Genomic DNA, 23,823 nt, shown 5'->3' on the forward strand with positions numbered 1-23,823 from the left:
GTGATGAGAGCCTGCCTCACCATTCCAAGGCATTGTTGATACAAATAAGCTCATCAATTGTTTACATTGTTTTCTGCCTGGGTTCTGTGGAGATGAGTTGTTAGACTCGTATCCATTATTTCAGGGCCTCCTTAGAATGTATGGACTACTTGTTGTGCTTTAACTCTCATCTGCTACAGGACGTTTGCCAATCAGTGTGCCATATCAGCAAAGGTTGTTTTCCACAGTACTGAAGTCTGAAAAAGGGATTGGTGTTTGCAGATCTTTGAGGGCCAAAATAATAAGGATACTGTTTATGTTTATTATGCTAGCAGCAGGGCTCTAGAATCAGAATTGCTTTATTTCCAAGTACATTTGAACATACAAGGAATTTGGCTTGGTGACTGGTACATAACAATTAGTGCAATAGTAGAAAAAAATAATCTGGTGATCCCCTGACTTTTCATTGAGTGCCATCATCAGCGCAAAATTTCATTTTTGGGCCATTTTGTTTCAGGTACCGTTTGAACATGAAATACGATCCAGGAATTCCAGTTTGAGTGAAATATCAATGGGTCTCAAGGCTGCTCAGAAGCCAAAACACAAAGTTATCACAACAGCAACTATTTATCTGTTGTCACACAATCTGGGAGAAACAGTCCAAGCCACAGTAGATGAAGGAGAGTCCTTTGAGAATAAGTTCCTCAGCACTAATCAGTTCCACATTCCGTGTCTTGAGGGTTAAGGGTGCATGAAGTAACACAAAGAGCTTATGAGGTAAGAACTCTCTGCAGAGTTGGTCATCAAGAGAGGGATTTCAGGTAGGTGGGTGCTGCACTCAAGGCCTCTATGTAGGGAGCATTAGTGACTGCAACTTAATATAAGGAGGAACAGGGAGCCGGTGGAGAGAAAAGAAAAGTGGAGTGACATGAGCTGTCTTTGGCTGGTTGATATATACGTATATGAACCATCTCTCTTTATTGCTGCTCAGAGCCTTGTAGCTCGTCTTAAGGAGAACTTGGAGAAGCTGACAGAGGAACGAGACCAACGCAGCAGCAGCGAGAATCGAGAGAAGGAACAAAACAAGCGTCTGCAGAGGCAGATCCGCGACGTCAAAGAGGAGACGGGTGAACTGGCCAAAAAGGAAGCCGAGGCCAGCCGCAAAAAACACGAGCTGGTAAGAACAATACTGAGACAAGTTACTAACTATTATCAATGAGCAAGCAGCACAGTCATTTAACGAGGGCATGCATAGAATCTATCAACAACCAATCAACCTTTGGTCCCGCTCTGCTGCCTCTTGTCTCATAAACAGGAGATGGACATTGAGAGCTTAGAGGCTGCTAATCAGAGCCTGCAGGCAGACCTCAAGCTGGCCTTCAAAAGGATCGGTGACCTCCAAGCAGCCATCGAGGACGAGATGGAGAGTGACGACAATGAAGACCTGATCAACAGGTACAGACACATGAACACATGAGGAGGGTTCAGCAGTGAAAATCAGCAGAATGTCCCTCTGAAAATATTTGGAAAACATTAATATTATATTTCAACAAAGTTATTGCCACTCTAAGTTTCCTAACTATCATTTTTGGCTTTCAGCCACTTCTCAGGGTCTTCATCAGCAGATTGATTACAACTCACCATCATACCAACTCACCATTATTGTTATTGTTATTATTATTACCAATATATTGTCATCCACAGCTTCTTGTAGAATGCTTAACTACCCTCCTCTTCAGGTGACCAGATCTCTGGTAAAATACAAAAGTGGTTGGACATTATTCTTTTTATACCTCATAATTTAAGGTATTTGTTGAAATTTCCATCTATTGTGCAATTACGCACATTTTAGCACCAATTTTGGAGGGGCAGTACCTTGCTCTTAGACTGTATGTAGACAAACGTGTAGATTTTGCAGCATCTGACTGATCACATGCATTAAATGATAGATGGCTCTAACCATCCAGTGTAACCACTCCTCAATATCAATATCAACCACTCCTTAGTGACAACTCCTTTCTGCTGAGTGAGTGAGAAGACAAATCGACATCAGCCTCATGTCTGTTAGTAGAACAGATCTGGCACATAGAATTCCGGGAGTCTTGTCATCACAGTGAGGTTGTCTGGTTCCATGGTGTCCGTATGGAGAACAAAGCATCAACCAGCTCACCATCTGTAACTAGCATCCCAAGTTGTAGACATAGACTCTGCTCAGAAGAGCTGGGCAAACACATAAACTGTTGTTTGTGGAGGAATTGTCCCAGCATGGAACGCTCCCTAATTCACAAAGTGACATATTTTTTATGTTTCTCTTTGTTTGCTTATTAAACAGTCAGGATTCAACAGGTTCATCAGTGAGCTTCAGAGGTGTTGGCAGGTGTATTCATGCTAAGCTAAGGTAACCACGTTCTGACTCTGGTTCTGTAATTAATACACAGACGTGAGGTATCCATTTTAGAAAGAAAGCAGAGGAGCAGGACGAGATCTGTGAAAGCAACAGAGCAGAAGATTTTTTTAGAAAAGTTTTTATTCATGAAGATAGATTACAAACCACAGTGGGCCTATAAAGACTATGCAGCCTGTTATATTTTTTTCATACAGCTGTTATAGAATAATTGTGACCTTAAATGAAACGATTTTGGAACTAATGGAACCCCTGTTCCATTTACTGAGATGAACAGCAGACTGTTCAGTGCTGAGACGTTCATGTATCATGTAGCCTAGACGCCTTGTCCTCTCTAAAGTGACACCAGCACGAGCTCTGAAAGTCAAAGTCCTTTCCTCATGTTATTGTTGTTTGCACTCACTTTACTTAGATATCCATGAGGAGAGGATAAACAGATCACACCCTGCAGATAAGCCTGTTATGTTGACCTGCTCTCTTAATGACACTTGATTTGTTTTAGTTGTCATGTGCCATACTGCAATGTGACCAATGACTCATTCAACCATCCAATCAAAGCCCTCCAGAGAGTGAATGTTCTGGTCATTTATTACACTTTGCACCTTGAATGGCCTTCCTCCTCAGATCAACACTCACTTCATATAGACAGCAGTCCTCCGGCCAACCGGTGGTCCAACTCTGAAGAGATACCAAGTAGGACTGTTAGCTACAGCAGCAGTAGACAGCTCTGTGACTCATTGGAACACGCTTTGAAAGACGTTCTCTCCTCGGTATGCAAGACACAAGATGAAGATTAGGTGGCATACAGAGTCAATGCCCCTAAAACATGATGCGTAATGTACAGATAGTTTGTCACCACATCATCTGCCTCGAGACACATCTTTATAGAGTTATGTATAAGCATAATTTACGTTTCATGTATAAGTTTTGACTTGATTCTTATTCCCTGTTTTTCTTTTCTATTCTCTTTTGTTTTTCTGTCTTGTCTTTCCTTCTTTGTCCCTCCACCCATCATCATCACGACCAGTTTGCAAGATATGGTGACAAAGTATCAGAAAAGACAGAACCGAGCGTGAGGAACTTGAAGTTTTCTTTGCACTGGAAATGATGCAGTATTCTACCGTCTTTGAACTTGTAATCGAGAAGTTGATTGTGGAGAGAGAAAATCCAGAGTTTTGCTCTGGGTTTAGTTTCGGCCCAGTTAATCCATCACTTCTGGCTTTCACACTGTAGGAAAGAGATATATTCCAAGGAAAAATCCCCCCCTGACAGAAAAAATAGAAAAGATATTTTGGAATGCATCTAGCATTCCTGGCCAATTTCAGTGTTTGGTGATTTTCACGAATCAAAGAGCGATGGCTCTGCTCCATATGCACACATGGTCAACAACTCAAACAGGAAAAAGTGCTTCATAGAAGATACAGTCATACAGGTAATCCAAATGGGGTTTTTCCTGGATGTGTGACGGCTCGGGATAATGCATCATCAACAGTGCTCACAGATACCCTCGACCCCCAGTTTACTCCACTCTTGATTGCATGGCCTCACATGCTGAGTTGCATGACTACCACTGACAGTGTGTTGCTTAAGCCCCAGCATGAAACAAGCCTCCCTCCTCAGATTCACTGTGTGGTTAACCGCTTTGCAAAGCTTTGAATTGAAAGGAACAAGTGTCCTGATCTCCCTGGTTCATCCCCCTCGAGGCCCAGATCATACTCACAGTTCTCCTTTATGCAGCCGGGGGGGTTATCGCCTTGCCTTGGTCTGAGGGGGTGATGTCAGACACTGCTGTGTTGTGTTTGAACAGCAGTCAGCGACAAGTCGGCCTCTGGCTCCCTGGGCCATCTTAATATTTCATCAGCCCGCTCTAGGGCTGGATGTGACTGTGGCTCGGTAGGACTGCCCTCCTGACAGGAGAAAGAAAGGGTGTGTTCCTCATCAATCTTTGACTCGCCCTTGCTTAATAATGCAGAACCCTCAAATGTCTTACAAAAAGCTGTCTTGCTCACCAGGCTAGTAGCACACACGCAGCGTTAACCTCTGGCTCTCAGCCATTCCAGTCCCCCGTCTGTAAAGGGATTATTAATCAGAGCTGCAAAGTGCAGCGAGTGTTTTGATTTGTAATGAGCTGTAAGCACAGCCACATTTGGATCAAGAACTCATCTTTCCCGGTGTTTGGGTAAGAACATACATTTCTATTCCTGTGAAATATAAATTATGCAGATATTTCTTTGAATATATTAACATGGTTACAGTATAATTAATTTTTTTATGAATCTGCAAAAAAACAAATATATATACTCCAGAAAAAACAAATATACTCCAGAAAGGCTATCAACTAATGCTGGAACAATTTTGGCTCAAGATATCATTGAAATCATCTATGGGTTTTTTTTCTTGAATTGCTCCGTAAAAGAAAAGTGTACTTTGTTGAGGACATGGAAGTGATTTCTACTTCATATTGTTTGCTTTCATGACAGTACCCTGCGTCTGGGCATAATTCAGTCAGAATGTCGTTTTTTCTCAAATATTATGTCATTTTATAAAGAAAGTTATATCCTAACAACCGTAACGAGAGTAAATAAATAAGAAGTGCCTTTAGCGGACTCTCTTCCATAGAATTACGTAACAAGCGTACATGTATAAAAAAACATTATTATACCACGTAAATTTCAGTAACAGTCACTTGATATACCACCTCACTTGCTCTGTACTACCTCATACTACTTTACTAGCTCTGACTGAATGCAAAAAAATATATTACATACGGATGGTTGTGAAACATTTTTTGGTGTGGCCAACAGACGGCCACTGCTATGGCCCTGGATTTATTGTAGTTGTAGTTTTTATTTGCTGTGTCCAGTACTGCCACACAAAGCAGAGCATTTTATTCTTGGAGCCTGGTGTCCTGCCACCTCACGAACATCCAGCCAAAAAAACAATGATTTACACGTTGTTACATACAACACAGTTATTGTGTTTCATTTTCCAAATGACAGACAGTTGACCTCATGTTCAGGAGCTAAAACAATACATTTTGGTGTTGAGTTTTGACATGAGTTTAACTGTTACTGTTATGCAACACTGAATGTGATGTATTGGAGGCCACGCCCACGTGGCCACGCCCACAACCCCTGTCCTGAATTCCCCTATTCTCATCTGGTGACTCTCGTAGCATCAGGATGGAACAGGAGCTCCTGTAGCACAATAACCAGCTTAATGTACCTTTAAATGTAAACAGGGGTCAGTTTAGATGCTAAATGTTCTGGTCGTCATATTTCAACACCACTGCTAACAAAAGCCAGTCCTAGACTTGTAAATACAGGGTAAATTAGTCTCCTATGTGCATCGTACCACTACTGGCGTAGCTGTCAATCAAACATGTTCTCTTCCCTCCGACTCAGAGGTCTGGAGGATAAAAGGACATTACTATAATTTAAATAATTTATTGAAATAATAAAGAAATGAAATCACTCTAGCACAGATATTAGACTACACAAATGGATGGCTTTTGTGACTTCAGTTGGCTTTTAGTATATCTGATACATGACTATTTGAATATTGCACCAATCTCAGTGGAAGTTTTGCATCACAGATTAACTGAGTTACCTTTTAATGGGACACTGTGGATGAGAGGACTTCTCTGAGCTTATGTTTCCCCATGGTCTTGGAAACGATGCATATGCCCGTCTGTGCTCCAAAGCCACAGGGACTTCACTGGGCCAACAGTTTCATATATCGGAGGCATGAACTGGGGTGTCTATAAGACCCGGGGACACAGAGGAGCAGAGCAGAGCAGGAGGATCCATAGACGCTAATGATGAATGTAATAGTGTGTAACAGAGATGTACAACCAATGGCGGCAGAATGTCACAGACAATTAATGTCTCCTCGGCACTCTGTTTGTTTGCCTCCCCCAGGCTTTCGGCAGGGCTTAACTAATGGTATGGTGGTCAAGGACATAAATTGTGGTTGACACCATGTGTGAAGTGCACAATTACATATTGCCCACAATTGTGGTTTTGGCTATATACCTGAGAGGTCTCTCTCTATGTACTGACTGTTTCATGAGATTATAACACAGATAAAAACGTTTTGGAGAATAATGACACATAATACCAAACCGTTTTTAATAAAATGATATGCAATGTTTCAAAATGTTCATGCTGAACGTACCTGCAAAACATCAATAGAATTCATTTTACAAAAATATTGTAGCAACCTAAGTCTTGATGACTGCCTGAGGCAATGTCTCTTAGTATCCTTACCACATGCAGGACACAGAATGCACGGTCCTGCACTTTGTGTGCACACCATCCTCCCCGTCCGCCTCACCACGTCCATGTGGACTGAAAGAAGATGGTGCCAGACCACGACATAAAAACAATCCAGGCAGCAATTACGGTAATATTCTTCCGAAACATATCAGGCACAACAATTTCACGGAGAAAGAGTTGCTGTACCACAAGTTCAACTGTTTTTTAAGAGTTTTTTAGAGTTGAGTTTCAGTAAACTCTGCAGAGCCTCACAATTACAAGGTGAAGAAAATCCTTAACAGCACTAACTTCCCCATTTAATTTTCCCCCTTTTTTTTCAAGGCAGGAGTTGTTATTTTAAAATGAGTGTTGCCAGTGAAGGCAAAGGTTAGAAGACAAATTTAAGAAGAGTTGACTCAGCAAAACTTGACTAACACGCGAAACCCTTAACTAAAAAGGTTAATATAAGGAACCTTGTCTGCTACCTAATGTTGGAGCATCTTCTCCCCTCTTTGAGTGAATTATTTTCAGAGAAGCCCACAGTGCCAAAGAGAGAGACACTTGGCTGCTCTGTCATCATAACAGTAGGCAGCAGCAAATCCCCAGATTGTCTAATAGTAGAGGCATGTTTTGTAAAGCTAATTACAGCTTAAGAGTCTGTCGCCCCGTCCTTCCTCCTGTCCCTTCCTTCTCGCTGTCCCAGCATTACCATCCAAGGTTATTGTATTCCATTAAAGCAAGCAGACTATGCATTTGGATCTCACTGGGCAAGCCATTATTTGAAATCTCCCCTCTGCAATCCAGGGAGCTTTTGTCTCTGACTGCTAATGATTTTAATTATAGGTGGCACTAGGCCTTTCAGAGCTCCGTGTGCTGGAGAAAACAATGTTTTCTCTCTCTTCCCCCACAAGATGGGAGGCTTTCTGAAACCGATGCAGAGATATGGGGCCACTCTTGTGATGTCTCTGTAGGACTATTAAGCTGTAACAACTTAATTTCACAGCGCCACACGAGCACTGGGCTTTGACGGCACTTAATGAGTGTTGCGCTCTTTTCATCTGTGTCAAATTTTATGACAAGCCCTCTCTTTTACTCCGCGGCTCACAGTGGTTTGTGAATGTGTAATGATAATTGAGAGGAAAAACAGTGCAGTGCCCAGCTGTGTACCAAATCATTCTGTCAGGAAGTGAAATTATGAGGTTATGCATATGACTACATGTGTGCGTGCAGGGCTGGTGGTGAAAATAATTACCAGATAAAAGGTAAATGTGGACATGTTCTGCCAATTTTCTGTGCAGTTTGACAAAAACTCTTTCTAAGGTGGTTTTGATCTAATCTTTATGAAATATATGCAGTTATTTCCTGATGAACGCTGTTAAGACGTAAACATTGCAGACAAATACAATTATGAAGTTAACCATCTATAAGTCAAGCAAGAGATTTTGGGGTTTTATTCAAGGCCTGCTGCCTTTCAACACAGATATATACAAAGCTTTTACAATGTCAAATGCATGCCACGTGCAGTTCCTCTGAATTACTCTGCTAAAGATAGAACAATGTGTGAATTGAGATTATCATCCTCTAATAACACAAATCTCAATACTATGACCTCAGTTTATCAGTTGGGTCTCCTATGCCAATGCATTTCTGTATAAAAAGCCATCATGAGAACACCACTAGAGTAGTATCCTCAAATGTTGCATCATGACACCAAATCCTATTGTGAAACCACATTTTATTGAACATATTTCTGAATGCAAACATAGGAGATGTAGGCACACAACCTTAACACAGTTAAATGATCACTTGAACACAATGTCGGTGTAACCAAGTCATCTAGACACTTATTTCAAAATAAAGTTATTTACCTAAACCACAATTACTATTATTTCCCTATTCAGTGTAAAATATGTAGTTTAGTTATTTGGACTTTCAATCCAGCTCGGGTAGTTGATTGTTGTGCAATGTAAAAGTGTGTCTCTTATCATACTACAGCAGTGTTGGCCAAACCTATGAAAATACAAGTTTGTATAAAACACAAGGTTCCTATAATTTAAGCTCCATGGTTGGTGTTGTTTCTGTCATGGTGCTGCTACGGCTCTGAAGTGGCTTTGAGATAGTAAAGGTAGAATGTTTGTTGGATGCCTGGGTGCTAGCTAGACCCAGTACCATGATAGTGTCGCACTCATCTAACAGAGACAACAGTAAGAACTTGCAGTGTTGTGTTTATGTCTGCACAACCTCTCGTGGGCATGTTTGTGTGCTTACTGGAGCCTTTTGAGCATGTGCTGACTTTTATCCAGTATAATGTCACAATCCTTCTTTGCCTCCACACTTACACTAACATCTTGTTCTCAATTCTTTGTCTGCACAGCTACAGAGAATTACAGGAACATTTCTACCAGTGTTGACTCTAACATTTCTTTTACCTTATTCTCTCCTCTGTGAATGGCCATATCTTACTTTTTCTCTCGTTTTTCTATTCATAACCTCCTTTGCCATCTCGTCTCTCCTCTGCTTCCTCTGACTTGTTTTCCTGTCTCTGACTCTTACCAGCCAGGGGGATTCAGACACAGACTCTGAGGTAGGGGATCGTGTGGACGGGGTGAAGTCCTGGTTGTCTAAAAGCAAAGGCTCCACCAAGAACCTGTCAGATGACGGCAGCCTCAAGAGCTCCAGGTCAGTACAAAGGCAGCTGCTATTACTGTCACTACAGCAGCAGTTAGGAGGCAGTCTACCTACACTACCTTTCACTGACTTTGGACTCTGTCTGAATGAAATGGTTTACATGATCTGATCCAAAGGAAAAAAGCAATCCTAGTCGAGCACTTGGCTGAAATGAGGTGGCTGCTATTACTTTCATTTATTTTGAAGCTAATTTGTCTTTATTGTTGCCTGCCCTGTGAAGAGTGAACTTTTTTTTCTAAAAACGAACCACCTCTCTGGTAGATTTATTGACATACCCAATGGCCAGATGGTATAGTCTACCTGAGCCGCTTGCTGAGATAAATGAATGTGTCTGCCAGCTGACAGCTTCGATTGCCCCAGATTTGTCTCCTTACCAGAAGATTTAACTGCCCTCCCTCAGATGAGCGAGAACCAACTTTATAAAGTTTTAGAATCTGTCTTAGCTGCATGTCCCCACCAACAAACACGGACTGACTAGCCAACACTGCCTCTTTTAGTCGTAGCCTGCAAGTTGAAGTGACTTTAATTGCCATTTGCACCGGTACACAAGTACAAGTACATTGAAATTATTGGTAAGTTCTTTGACCAAAGAATAGACCAAGTCATTTGGGTAAAAAGATTTATCAAGTTTAATGTGCTGTTTAAGATTTGATTGATTTGATCAGATTTTCAGTCAGAGTTTACACAAATCATGTCTGTGACGTTTTTGTTATTCTCACAGGATGCACTATTTGAGATCAGTAATAAACAGGAAGTACCTTGTTTTAACACTGTCATTAGATAAAATACGGAATTTGATTTGAACTATTTCAGTATATTTCAGTAAATTTCAGTAAAATGTAGTAAAATTTCCCAACAGAATGCAAAATGTTTTATTACCATTAATGTAGTTTCAGTACATGTAACCTGTGGTTTAACTTGAACACAACGGTTAGTGTGACCCTCAATCCTATCAGTCCTGGCATTATCAATAGTAAGAAAGTAGCACGTACTCTTTCTTCTCTGCAAATGTTTTAGAATCCATTTTCCCAAGCTTATCTTTTGTTGTGTAGAATAGCTGTAGCTTTCTAGCATTAGAATGCTTTCTCTTCTGTTTTGTCAAATGCCATGATTGGGGCTCAATCACATAAAAAATAAATCTGAATCCAGTGTCAGAAAGACTAAGATTTGGGTTTCAGGGGAGCCCAGTTCACCTGGTGGAGCGCCCATGCACCAAGGCTGAGTCCTTAGTGCAGAATCTCACCTGTGGCCCTACTGCATGTTGTCCCCTCATCTCCACTGTCCAGTATCTGTGATGTCTTTATCATAAAGGCAAAATGGCCCAAAAAAATCATCTTCAAAAAATGTATCTAGGTTTCAACTTAAAGCTTTATATTTAAATGCTAAAACTTTGCCTTTCAAGTTCTCAAATGATTTTCATACTTAAAAGCCCAGTGTGTACGATTTGGTGGCATCTCGTAGTTCGTGGTTGCAGATTACAACCCTCCATCACTCCTCCTGTTCCAAGAGTGCCGTATTGTGAGACGGCGTGTGCAAAACTGTGGCAACTCTTTTTTAAGACGTTTGCCTGGCTTAGTTTAGGAGCAACGAAATTCAGCTGGCGTTAGCACTGTTCTGCACTCGGGGGCTCACGTTTTGAAGTTTCACAAGCGTGTCAGACCTAAGGTGGCCTTCAAGTAACGTTAAAAAATGCAAAAGTCTCTTTAAGGCCAGTGTTTGGTTTGTCCGTTCTGGTCTGCTGTATATGTGTAACAACACACTTGCCCTGTGTAACAACACACTTGCCCTTAAATTCTTTCCAGATGTATTACATATGTATCTGCTTTCAAGCCAAAATGGGTATATTAATGTTTTGTTGCCATAATGCCACATTGGCCAAAACATTTAGATTGCTTTAAAGTGGGTTTGATCATTACTGTGGCCTTCATCTGTTCTGGGAGGGCTATAAAATGTCTTAACATTTCTATTCAGGACAAAACCCTTGTCAGGTGTCTCAAGTAGCATTCTTCATCTCTTTTGTTCATTGCTTTCCTGCACATCATTATGCTAAATTTCATGACATTTCTGTTTGTATTCTTTAAGTTTCATTTTTCTTTTCCTGCTCTCTTCCTTCACTTACCTTCACTTGATCCAATATCTCATCTTTGTCATTTTCTCTCCCACTGTCTTATTCCTTCATCCTCCACTGTTGCTTCTTTCTAGATTTGCTGTCAATGTAGACGCAAAGGAAGGGAAAGAGAGGAAAGAGGGTAAGGAATGGCAAGAGGTAAATAAAGAAGGCAAAGAGGTAGAGCCGAGCAGGCCAATGTCAGTGATGAGCTCTCTCAGCTACAGAAAACGCTCCAACCTTGATTCCATCAATGGCAAAGGGCAAGCCCTCTTCAGTGCCCTCAGGGAGAATGCAGAGTCAGAAGAGGGTCCATCCCTCCATAAGGCCAAACCCAAAAACTCAGATCTTCAGCATGATACCTACTCAGTCAGCTCCAGGAGGAAGTCCCAGGCAGGGGATGACAGAGAATCAGTCATCTCCCAGGCCTATTCAGAGGCCAACAGCCGAGCCAGGAAAGGTATGGACAGCCGGTGGGCTGACTTTGACAAAGAATCAGTCATTTCATACACTGCACCAAGTCGGGCCTCCACACGTCTTGGGTTAAGCCCAGAGAACGATGCCAAGTCTACCATCAGCTTAGGTCTGTCAAGCCCACTTGGATTCCGCCGAAGCACCTCACGCTTAGATGAGAGCAGAGGTGGGCGCTCACTGTATGGCAGCAGTCCCAGTAGCCCCTGCTTTAGCAGACGGTCTGGGGGGCGCAGTCCTGGAAGTGTTAGCCGAGCTGATTCCCATATGTCAATGGCACGCAGCTGCCGCCTGAGCGAGTTTGATGTTGATATTGATGATAGTCGTAGTGTGGCCTTCACCGAGAGGTCAGCGTACAGTCCTCACTCCTCCACTGGCCGCAGCATCTCCATGCCACCACCACGAGCCAGATCATCAACTGCTGATAATGACCCAATTGATAATACCCAATTGGATATCAAACCAGTCAGTCATCGAAACTATCTTGACCCTGACCTGGAGAAAGCAATCAATGAGGTGCTGAGTTTCAAACCAATCAAATTTAAACGCACTAGTTTGGAAGACTCCGAATGTGAAGAAGTAAAATCCAAGAAAGATAAAGACGACAGCAAAAGTATCCGTAATGGAGATGTTAGCCGCCCTGTCAGCAGTCTTAGACGTTCTGCATCTGCAGTGGATTGCACGAGATCGTCCCGCAGCAGCAGCTGCAGCAGTCGCCATCGCAGTAAGAGCAAAGGCAAGAGCAAGAAAAAGAAGAGAAGCCATAGCTCAGAGTCTGACAGCTCAGGAGCCGACCATCGTCATAGGAGCAGCTCCAAGAGGAGGTCCAAGAAGTCCAAGAAAAAGTCCAAGAAGAGGGACCAATCTTCGTCTTCTTCCTCCTCTTCTTCGTCTTCAGATTCCGATACAGGATCTGGGTCAAGCTCCGGGGCTTCAACCATTTCCTACAGAAGCTCCAGCAGTGTGAAGAAGGCCCCGGATCGAAGGGCCTCCAGCCCAGAAGGCGAAGGAGAAGCTAGGCCACAGAGTGAGAGCCAGCCCCTTAACAATAAGGATGATAAGAAGAGGAAGAAGAGGGTGGACAGCCTGATGATGAAGTACCTGTACCGGCCGGACAGTGACTGAGGCAGGCAGTAGGTGGTTGCCTGAAATGGACTTGCCTTGAAGAGTTTTTTTGAAGCATGATGTGACCTAACCAATGAAAGACTATTTAACTCTTATTAATCAGCACATTAAACGTTCCACTCTCAGTCTGACTGGGACTTTAGTTAGAATTCTAACTTCTGGGTTGCATTTTTGATGATGTGTCTTGGGCATGCTAAGAATTTTTGATGTTTACTACTACCCCCTCTCAGTTTCATGTCAAACCGTAGTGACCTATCTTTCAAACAGTGTAGTAATGCTTCATTGTGGACTTTTAAGGAGCTGGGAAGTGTAGTTGGGGAGAAGCTGCACTCAATATTAAAATAACAGAAATTAAATAGGAGAGGCCATGATACATTCCTCCTTCACATAAGTGCAGGTATAATTAGACCCCAAGCATTGATTGAAAAGAACTAAAGAATTCATTTGAGATGCCCAGTTGACAGTATTAACCCCCAGTGTGCAATGTTTAAGCCGTTTGAATGCTTTTTCTTTGTCACTATAGTCATTGGAGATGAAAAAAACGTTTTTTTAATCAGGTTTAGATTTTGGTAGCCACTTTTTGTAAGACAATATAGCTGATTCACTTCACAACTGTAACATTTTGAGAGATCTGTCGCCGTGCTTGCATTCTGTATTTGAATGGCATTGATTCAGTCCCTTAGTAACCACAATAACACAAAACCATTTTACATGCTAGTGATGCATCACATGGCAGGAGTTTATGAGCCCACTTGATGCAAGAGCAAAGATAACCCCACAACATGCACAGCTAGCATGTGCTGGTTATAGGAGCTCAACATGCTGGAACACTAGAACACAAAGCAGATAGACAAAACACAAGCTACTGATAACCACCTCATCAGCACTTATACCTGTCAAGTTTAGAAAAACCCTGTAAATATAGAAAACACCAACATTTGAGAAACATTCACGATTAGACAAAAATCCGCAAATACGTTAATGATGCAAGTAGTAGTACAACACAACCGAAAACTCCCTAAAAACCAATCAACTTTAGATGTTAAAGGGCTAATAAGATCAAAATCACACAATTAGAGCCTGAAAACTGAGATTTCAACAAATGGTGTGTTTGTGCTTTTAGTGGCACCTAAAGACTTGTGTTGTAATATAGTTCCATCGTTGTGTAGGACTTGCAGTATTTCTTTATTTGCTGGCATTTCATATATTTGCCAAATGTTTCAGTGTTCCGTGTTAGCCCTGATCCAGGACCACTATGTATCACTATGTCTTGAATGGCCATCACACAATAGCCTTAGGGCTTTTTAAGGGTTCCTGCTCAGAAGCCCATGAGGAATGTTGACAATAAAAACTCACAGGATGGCAGGCAATCTTCTTAGCAACCTTCTCCGTGAGATAAAAACAATGTCACAAAATAAACCTTGATTTACTCAGAGCAAGAAAGAAATGCAACCCTTTGAAAGCAAACATGGTGTGGGACTTCTCTCAGTGTAATTAGTGCTGCTACTGGTGGCTGGATGATGTATTGAAGCAATGCTACACATCAATACGGTATACTCAATCATAAACAGTACGTCAACTTTTCTCGGTCCGACAAAATAGTTTATTTTGTTAGTTTACATCTGCCTCAAGTTTTCCCTATCTGCTACTATAGAAATGAGGAATATTGCCTTCCTAAGAGAGTTTGTATTGTGAGTTTTTATCCTTTCTAATTGCAACGTTTGTTTTGTGATGATGATGATGATTTCTACATTTGCTTGTGTTTTAGTACATTGCAGTGCATTTAGCTCTGTTAGACACTGTACCGTTCTCTGCCATTTTTCTTGATAACAACATCAGCTTCTACTTGTTCTTTCCTGCTCCAGCCCCACTGGCCGGAGACACTACTGCTTCGATAGATCTGATGAAGAGGAGGATGACGAAGAAAAAGAACAAGGCGGGGCGGCCAAGGGCTCTTACTACTCTCAATACAGACATGGAAGCCAAATGAAGGAGGATGACGGGGAGGACAGGCCTTATGAGACCACATCGTAGTCCTGCTGTCGGCATCTGCTCTCTGAAATGTGTCCTCATTACACCGTGACAGTTTGTCTTGCATGCAAAGTTGACCACAATTGTAAGTTGGATCCAAGCACACAGTTAATAACTTACCACTCACTCATTGCAAGAACACATGTTCCCAACACTCCGTCAGAGCTTCCTAAGGCAGATCCTCACAGGATTTGGTCACATTTGACAAACTACATGGTGTTTTGGCACTGATCACGTCACACACACACAGCAGCTCTGTTATTAACAACTCCACGCCGCTGTTGCATGCAAGCAGCAGTTGCTTGGCTTGAGCATCCACCCTGTATGGTTGTAACTGAGCCAAAGAACTTGAGGTTGCATGATAATAGATTCTTTCCGTCTCTCTTTGTCTCTGTCACTCTTCGTCTCTTCTTTACATATAGTACACCACAATTAAATGTTTTGCCATAGTGCAATGTATTGCCAAAAAGCCTTTGTTCAAGTGTGTGTGCACACTGCTTTACTTATTCCTAATTGATGCTGAGTCCTGAGAAAAGTCCCATCCTTTTTTTCCCTTTTTCCTGCTTCTTGTGCCACTTGAGTGCCATTTGATTTAAGTGGGCTCCTCTACAGCTGGCTTCTCTGCAGCTGTGGCATTTCATGAACTGCTGCGCCGTACACTGAGCACACGCTCATCACCATCATCTGTTGATTTTTTGTTTCCCTGAAAAGTTGTCCTGCCTTTTGCTGGCGAATGCCCTCTTCCATACAGGGGAGGGTAATTGCATCACTGACTGCTCCTGCATAACAGCAAAGCATTTTTTCCATTTTAATCTTTTGTTTTTGATGTGCGATGGATTGTTTTTCCAGAGGACCGCCGTTGAGCAAATACATTTTCATGAGGTTTTAGCTTACCTTACCTTAAAGGCCTTGTTGTATTTTTAATTTACCTTGATACGACTAATCCCTGCATTCTTTAGTGAGGAAGACACTTTGTCCTTGTGCTTGTTGTTCACATGTCGCCTGTGTTTGTTTCACGTTTGATGTGCTTTTCTTTCCCAGAGGGAATGTACTTGACTTTGGGCATCAGTCTTATGTATTGTATCCTCAACCAGCATGTCCAGGGGAAAACTGGTGGTCTTCTATATTTGTCTTTTTGTCAAAAAATCACATGAAAGGACCAAAACCAGCAGTGTTTTCTTGACCTTTGGGAAAAGTCAGTGACGCACGGTTTGCTATTGTTCTCCATTTTATGCTAGCGACATGAACATCCGCCTAGCTAACAGATAGAGCACCAGGACATGCAGTAGGCCAGAGTGCACTGACAATTTATCATACAAACAAATCATAACAGATTTGATAATCTATTTTTTTCCCATGTCCCACACATTTTGAATAAAAGTGACGGACCTATCAGCCAATAGGCTATGGTAGCATCTCAGCACTATCAGAAGGTTTTACTTATGACGGGCAATGGTGCAAATTTGAAGGTCAAAAATCTCCAAAGGTGGATGTGAATGGTGCAGGCAGATCCACTGATAGCAGTGATTCTGTTGACATGAGTTGATGTCTCCTTGGATTCAAGTCTTTTCATGTGTTTTGATGATTTTTTAAGTAAAGTGTAGAATATCACCAGCATCTCCTTGTAAGCCTCATTGTGTACTTTAACTGTAACTTTGTTAACTGGACACACTACAGCCTGTATAACCAATACTGTGAAATCATGTTCAGTGTCTTTGAGGCCTGTTTATCCGTCAGGTTTTCTTTATTTTCAACCCAATGATGCCTCGAAACAGCAAGAAAATAGGAACCTGCATCTTCATGGTTGCTTAAGTGTTACACCATCCATTCATCTGTCTATTTACTGAGCAGCATTACGATGTTTTTGAAAGCCATTTAAAGTCCAGGAGAGCTTGACGTGGCATTTAGGGCTGAAACAAATTGTAGATGTTCGTCATTGTGGGAGTAATTGGGTGTTATTCTACTATACATGCTTTTTGTAGACTTGTGTCTTCATTTTTATTCTCTATGCAGTCAACACAAGTGTGGAAATGTGTTTTCTGACCTTATTGACCCTGCTTCAACAGAATAAGAACAAAAGAGCAGACATAATATTGCTGACTGCACACCGTATTTATATATAAATATGTGTATGATTGATGCTAGCTTTGAAAATAGTTCATGTTTATTTTCATTATTGAACAAATTGACCACTTGTTATACATTTTGCATTACAGTTTAATATATTGTAAATAAATGATGGTGATTGTTTTAGAATGCATTGAAGACTGGATTTGTCTGAGTTGATGTGTTTTGATGCTGTGTCTCTTCAGGTCATGTCTCTCCATATACACTTAAATATGAACTTTGCATGTGTTTTTTTTCTAAGACTTCCACAGGGAACGCAGACAAAACCAAAAGTGAAACAGTGTTGTTTTCTGATTCATTCACTTTGGTGTTTTCATCTGCTTTGAGAAATGTCAACAGCAGCATTGACCCTGTGAATGGCTTAAAGCGGCACAAAACCCACTAATTTTATTATTTTCTTCGTTAAATATATTGTCTCCTTAAAGCTGAGCTATTAGGACTAATAACTCTCCAGATATCAACACATTTAGCTGGAGGCAGCAAGATATGTGTTGGAGAAATCCAGTTTACATGATGAGAAGATGATTCAGAGTCTGAGGGATAAAGGCAGGCTTTCATTTCAAAATCTTTCTGTAACAAACCGACTCGTATGACCTCTGTGGTTGTATATCCACAGATGAAATCAAGTATCCCTGACTTGTTAAAGAGGGTTGGTGGTGAGGGGATTGACAGCTCATGAAGTCATACGATAAGATCTGTATCCTACAAAATGGGTTTTCTCTTGAAGATGTAGCGTTGTTGCTGGTAGCAGATTTAATAAATAATAATCAATTAATATCAGGATATGTAACTAGTTTAAATAACTCTAAAAATTTTCGATAAAGGAACGATGGTACTTGAACTTACCACTATTAGTTTACCTAACAGAATTTGACAATTTAAGTTGGACGCCACCCTATTTTGGAAAAATAGGGAAAACTTCAAAATGTAATGTAATATTAATCTCAGGGTTGCTACAAAATTCTTCTCAAGGTGTACAGTGATCTATTATTTCATATACACACAAATCAAATGATCAAGTTCTTTATAAATGAAATATTTATTAGACAAACTACATTACTAAACTACTAAACATAAAATAAACAGAATAAAGGGAAAGAATAAAGAATAGAATGAAGAGTAAACAGAATAATGAATCACAATTAATGAAAAGGATTGAATGTGACCAGGTAGAATCAGTGACTGATAAATTAACTTCATTGATTGACGTTTTACATTAACTTTAGTTCAAATGATTTAGGCACAGTTCAGCAGCTGAGAGTTCGAGAAGCACCAGGGAAGTCGTATCACCAGTCTTAACACTTAACTAATCAGCTACATTGTTATAAGAGGTTACAGAATCCATTATAAAATGTATTTATTACCTGCACAACATTCCATGAAAGTAAAAACCCATTCATTGGTGCAAAACGCACGATCAACTGTTTAAGGCCTCCAGCGATGATATCTGGTAGAGGTGACTCAGCTTCTCCACATCTTTGACAACTCTCTTGTTGACCAGGAATTTCTCCTCTTTGTGTACTGCATCTGACCCCTTGAAAATAGCAGCTCATAAAAAACAGTCAATTCACCAATAATTTGTCATTCCAACTGAGATATTACTTTTTTATCATAGTTGATATTATAAAACTCTGTAAACCCGTAAGTCTGGATGAGTACACAGAGGCTGTGACATCATACATCAGCTCTCTGTGAATAGAGCTGTGTATTGCCGGCACCAGGGTGAGATATAACAACGATAAACCCTGGTTCACGGCTAAACTCAGGCAGCTAAAGTTGCAATAGGAAGAGACATTTAGGAGTGGTGACAGTGCATGTTTAAAGAGTCAAATACAGCCCAGCTGTCTAGCTCGAGACCAGCTACACTGTTGGTTATAGAGATCGGCCTCCATGACAGTTACCTCATGACAGCGAGCTAACAGTCATGAAAATAGCTACAAAGTTAGCCAAACCAAAGTGGATAGCCACCGTAACATACCAGCTTGTAAACCACCCCACTTGAACACCATTCACATTTAAAATATACAATGTTCATATACTACACAGTGTTAGTGACTGTGGGGCTAAAGCTAACTAGCAGAACTTAGCCAAGGCTAACAGCTGAGCACTGTGTAAAACGTCTAGCTCTGCACTTGAACCCCGGCTAGTAACGTTAGCTACCTTAACATTAAACTGGTGTCCAGTCGACCTATTGTCTGCAGTACTATGAAAGGAGACCAGTGTCTCTGAACAGGCAGAAAGACAGCGGGGCAGCAGTCATCGAAAAAGAGTTAGCCAAACCAAAGTGGATAGCCATCGTAACATTACAGCTTTTAATCACATACCCACCTCCTCACTTTAGCTCTATTCAAGATCGAAATATTCAATATTCAAATATTCAATCGTCATATTCTACAGTGTTAGGTGACAGTGGGCCTAAAGCTGACTAGCAGAACCGTCATCATCTTCAGCAGCAAGCGATTAGAAAATCCAGCAGTGAACTGTGTCCAATTTTGAAAGTTGTCCTCGGTAAAACGCATTAAAACATAAAGTTTAGCCACTTGTTCTACAGGTCATCTTCCTTTTAGCGGCCCATACAAAGAATTCCTTTCTCAGAGCAGAAAACATTGTCTTCTCGACATGACGGCCACAAACCAAGCTCTTTGGCCTGAGGTCCAGCTCCGTCTCTCTGGCGGGCCAAACTAGCCAGTAGGTGGTTTTATGCAAATATACTTCACTTCCATAACATGATGACTCATAATGTCACAGAAGTGAAGGCAAGAATTTAATTGAGCCATTTCAGGCAGCTCAGGAGCAGTGTTTCTGAGGGGGAGGGCAACTCCTTTTTAGGCGTGGACTTCAGGTTTTACACTCTACGGACCTTTTACATGTAAAAAAATATATACAACACACTAAAGGAGAGGGAAAAAGTGGAAAAGCATAATAGGAGCTCATAGGAGAGATAGGGAGTGGAGGTGGATGGCTCATTCACAATAGCAGCTTGCTTTACCATTTACAGCCATCTCATAGCTGCAGCTATGTGCTCTTCTTCTAACTGGAGTGATGCATTGTCAATAACGATTAAGCATGTCCGATGGTTATTGTGCACTGGCATCAGAATTGCAAAATAACTACACAAACTGGTGTACTTTCATATGCATCCTACTGCTGGGCCAGGCTTACGCAACTGAACAGTTTGTCCTGCAAAACCATCACCTGGACTGCTGGAAAGTATGACGCACTGGAAACACTTTTCACACAGGTAAAGGGGAAATCATGAGAAACTTCTCTCTCATCACTGGAACCCCTCACTCACTCCCACCTATCCTCCCTGTCCCTTCAGCCAATAACAGGAGTTCATACGTACAGCAGGCCTGTGAGCTCCTGAGCAATTTATGTACGACACAAATCGATGCAGAAAAAGTCACCAGAATGCAGGAAATTAAGAGACTGATGCTCTGGATCTCCTGGGGGGAGACCTCCAGCTCCCCCTCATAATTGGTGATATAAGATGGAAAAAAGAATTAAAGAATTATAAAAAATGGAAAGTGGTCCGACATCTTTATTGTAAGAATTAAAAAAAATAAAAATGTTTGGATTTCACTAAAAGGCATTTTGGAGACTCCAAAGGTTTGTCTTATTTTATTGTTTAAGCAATGTATTTTTCCCATTCTTCCATAAAGCTGCTCTGTGGACTTTGGGTCCTGTCCTATGAACAGACTCTGTGGAGCCTTCAGCTCCTTCAGGGTTATCTGTCCTCCTGGTCTGGTCCCGCGGTATTGATCCTCTCTTTGCAGGTTTGTGGTGCAACATTCTTTCCATTTTGTTTTAAATCCAAATAAAAAAACACCAAGGGGGATGAATACTTTTGCAAGGCTCTGTAAAGTTGTCAAATATTCTCCCAACTAAGAGAAAATTGTGATATATAAAAATATATTGCATGAGTGAAGGACGCGCTGTCAACCTCTTTAAAAAATATCTTCCTGTGAGTGTCTTAGACAGACTGAATGTCAGAGAGCTGCTGAAGGCCATGTCATGTGTTCACTGTGAATCGTCAAACATCCAGTGCCAAGCAGTTCTTTCATAACACAAATGTCTGCTCTTTGTGTGTGTGTGTGTGTGTGTGTGTGTGTGTGTGTGTGTGTGTGTGTGTTTGTGTCTGTGTGTGTGTGTGTGTGTGTTGTGTGTGTGTGTGTGTGTGTGTGTGTGTGTGTGTGTGTGTGTGTGTGTGTGTGTGTGTGTGTGTGTGAGAGAGAGTTATGTGTGTGTGTGTGTGTGTTCAGACTTTTCATTAAAAGCTCAAAGTGTCCTTGGAAAGACAGCAGAGTGAGACCTAAGATGTAATCTGTTTTTGCTGATCAATATTCAATCTAATATTTTCAAATGTGTGAGGAATGAGCTCTGCATTTTGTCTTTCATTCAACTTCTGACTTTAGGAGCAGACAAAGTCCTTCAGATATGAGCATCAGAAAGTATTTACATGTTAACTGCATCAGAACATGCTAAGGGCAGACACTACAATATGAAACTTCCCCAGTTGATTACTTACATAAGGAAAATTATTTTTGTATTATAAGTTTTCTGAAATGTTATGTTGAAACATGCATGTTATGTAAGTAAAATAGACCAGAATCTCGAAATATTCCCATTTACACGTGCACACCAACAATCATTTGTACATAAAAAGTCTTAATGAAGATGTTTATCCATATCATAGAAATTAAATGTAATTATTTTCTGATTGTTTTGTTCGAAAACATAAATAAACGAACCCACACCTCTACACAACCCTGAGGGAAGGAGCCACGTTTAGAGCTGTTACTGTCTGGGCGTTACACCCTCTCTCTGCTGACACCGGAAATGTCCCAAACACAGAAAAATAATAAGAAGATACAAAGTCCAGGCAGAGGGCAGCGTCTCTAGATACAGACACCACCACACACTTCATAAGTCACGGTCATAAGTGATGACTGAGATGGATTATTTATGTATCAGTCCATACATTGCATTTTAGGAAATTGTTGCATATTATAACATTAAGGGTGCTTTATAAAAGGATGACCATTAACGTTAGGTACATGCCAACTGGCCTGATATCAAATGTTATTGTTATTTTATTTGTTAAATGTAAGAAGATGCATGCTGTATGTCAGTGGAACATATAGCCGAGGGCCAGCAGCAGATCTGCCACAATATATATTATATATAATATATATGTATTGTTTCATGTCTGAGCAGCAACATGCCAGTAAAGACTTGACAGCCAGAGTGGGATGTGTCAGTGGAGGAGGAGAGACATAGCACTAAGAATCCACAAATGACACTAAAACACGAGTGGCACACCAACCGTATGCCAACTACTGTACATCAGGTGCTGATATGATATGGGCTGTAAGTCCTGAGGTAAGCAGCTCCAAACCCCCTCGTACATAAGTCATTTGTGTAAATTCAGACTTAAATCTCCACATTACCAGAAACAACACTGAGCACAGGAGCTTCATGATTGGTACAGCACTGTTCTCATTATTCTTTTGTTTTAATAGCACAGTATTTAAAAAAACACCAAACAAAGAAGTTGGGATTTGATATTCAGTACAGTCTGAGGTTTACTGGATGGACATTATCTGCCAGCAAATAACCTGCAGCTTAAAGGCAGTCCATTAACTTCAGCTAACACATATATATATTTAGTATCACATTGACATCACATCACATTCACTACTACTTTCAAGTAGTTTACTACACCATCTGGTAATTAGCTGCAGCAGTAGGTGGCCTTAGAGGTGGTAAGAATTAATCCACAAAATTCACAAATAACGAGGAAAAAAACCAACAAACCTTCATTAGTAACAAGTTCATCTAAATGCACCGGCATCTAGCTCATGAATTCAAATAGATACACTTGCATACTTGGAATTAATTAGGCAACTATTGTCAGCCAGTAGTATGAATTCTCCTCTCTAACATTTCATGTTGGGAAAATGTGTGTGTGTGTGTGTGTGTGTGTGTGTGTGTGTGTGTGTGTGTGTGTGTGTGTGTGGGGGGGGGGGTTGGTCTCATGCAGTTTTCTCTTCACGGGTCAAATACGTTTTGCTCTTCATCTGTGGCTCCCTGCCTGCAGTCTAGTCCCACTGACAAGCAAAAGCCAGCAGGAAGCAACCAGAGGCGAGGTCAGATCATCTGTGGAGCTGGTAAGTGATAGTGAATTCTCCCTCACTGTGGCTCCGCTATTAGGAAACAACCCCTAAACAGCAGGGAGGTGGCTGCTCAGCTTCAGCGGCTCAGGATGTCAAAAGTTGCTATGCCGCCTCAGCACTTCCAGGACGGGGAAATGGCAATTTCAGGCAATTCTCGAGGGTGTTAATACCTTATATTTCACTTCTGTCTGGAAATAATAAAAACTCCCCTTCCTTAAACAGCCACAGCCTTTCTCTGTTTGAATTAGTTTTAAAATGAAACATGAATTATTCCAATCCATCTTATCCCTATTCTTCCTCAGGCCTGTTTTCCTAGAAATCCCTCTCTGACTGGTGAAAGATTGCAGATTACTGTCTGCAACCTTTGTACCTTCTTAATCTAAACTACTTGAGGCCTTTCAGTATTCATGAGCTGAATGATGGAAATTGGCCTTTCAGCTATAAGCACATCTCTGTTGT

The 23,823-nt window shown here is 41.1% G+C and overlaps 1 protein-coding gene across 6 annotated transcripts in view; it reads left to right on the plus strand.

Annotated features, from left to right (window-relative positions):
- The window catches only part of LOC129095858 (unconventional myosin-XVIIIa-like), a 130,660-nt gene extending 113,345 nt beyond the window's left edge, over positions 1–17,315 (plus strand). For 4 of the 6 annotated variants that reach the window (XM_054604446.1, XM_054604464.1, XM_054604480.1 and 1 more), the window contains 5 exons: positions 971–1,156; positions 1,295–1,434; positions 3,411–3,455; positions 9,196–9,318; positions 14,896–17,315. In XM_054604446.1, the coding sequence (XP_054460421.1) occupies positions 971–1,156; positions 1,295–1,434; positions 3,411–3,455; positions 9,196–9,318; positions 14,896–15,064 (663 nt within the window). In that variant the 3' untranslated portion in view covers positions 15,065–17,315. Of the gene's footprint in view, positions 1–970; positions 1,157–1,294; positions 1,435–3,410; positions 3,456–9,195; positions 9,319–11,529; positions 12,075–12,161; positions 13,482–14,895 lie in introns of those variants that run through there. The other 2 variants (XM_054604490.1, XM_054604455.1) reach the window with 2 other exon arrangements.
- The last annotated feature ends 6,508 nt before the right edge of the window (positions 17,316–23,823 follow it).

The sequence above is a fragment of the Anoplopoma fimbria genome, chromosome 1 (assembly GCF_027596085.1).
Source record: "Anoplopoma fimbria isolate UVic2021 breed Golden Eagle Sablefish chromosome 1, Afim_UVic_2022, whole genome shotgun sequence".
Lineage (NCBI taxonomy): Eukaryota > Metazoa > Chordata > Actinopteri > Perciformes > Anoplopomatidae > Anoplopoma > Anoplopoma fimbria.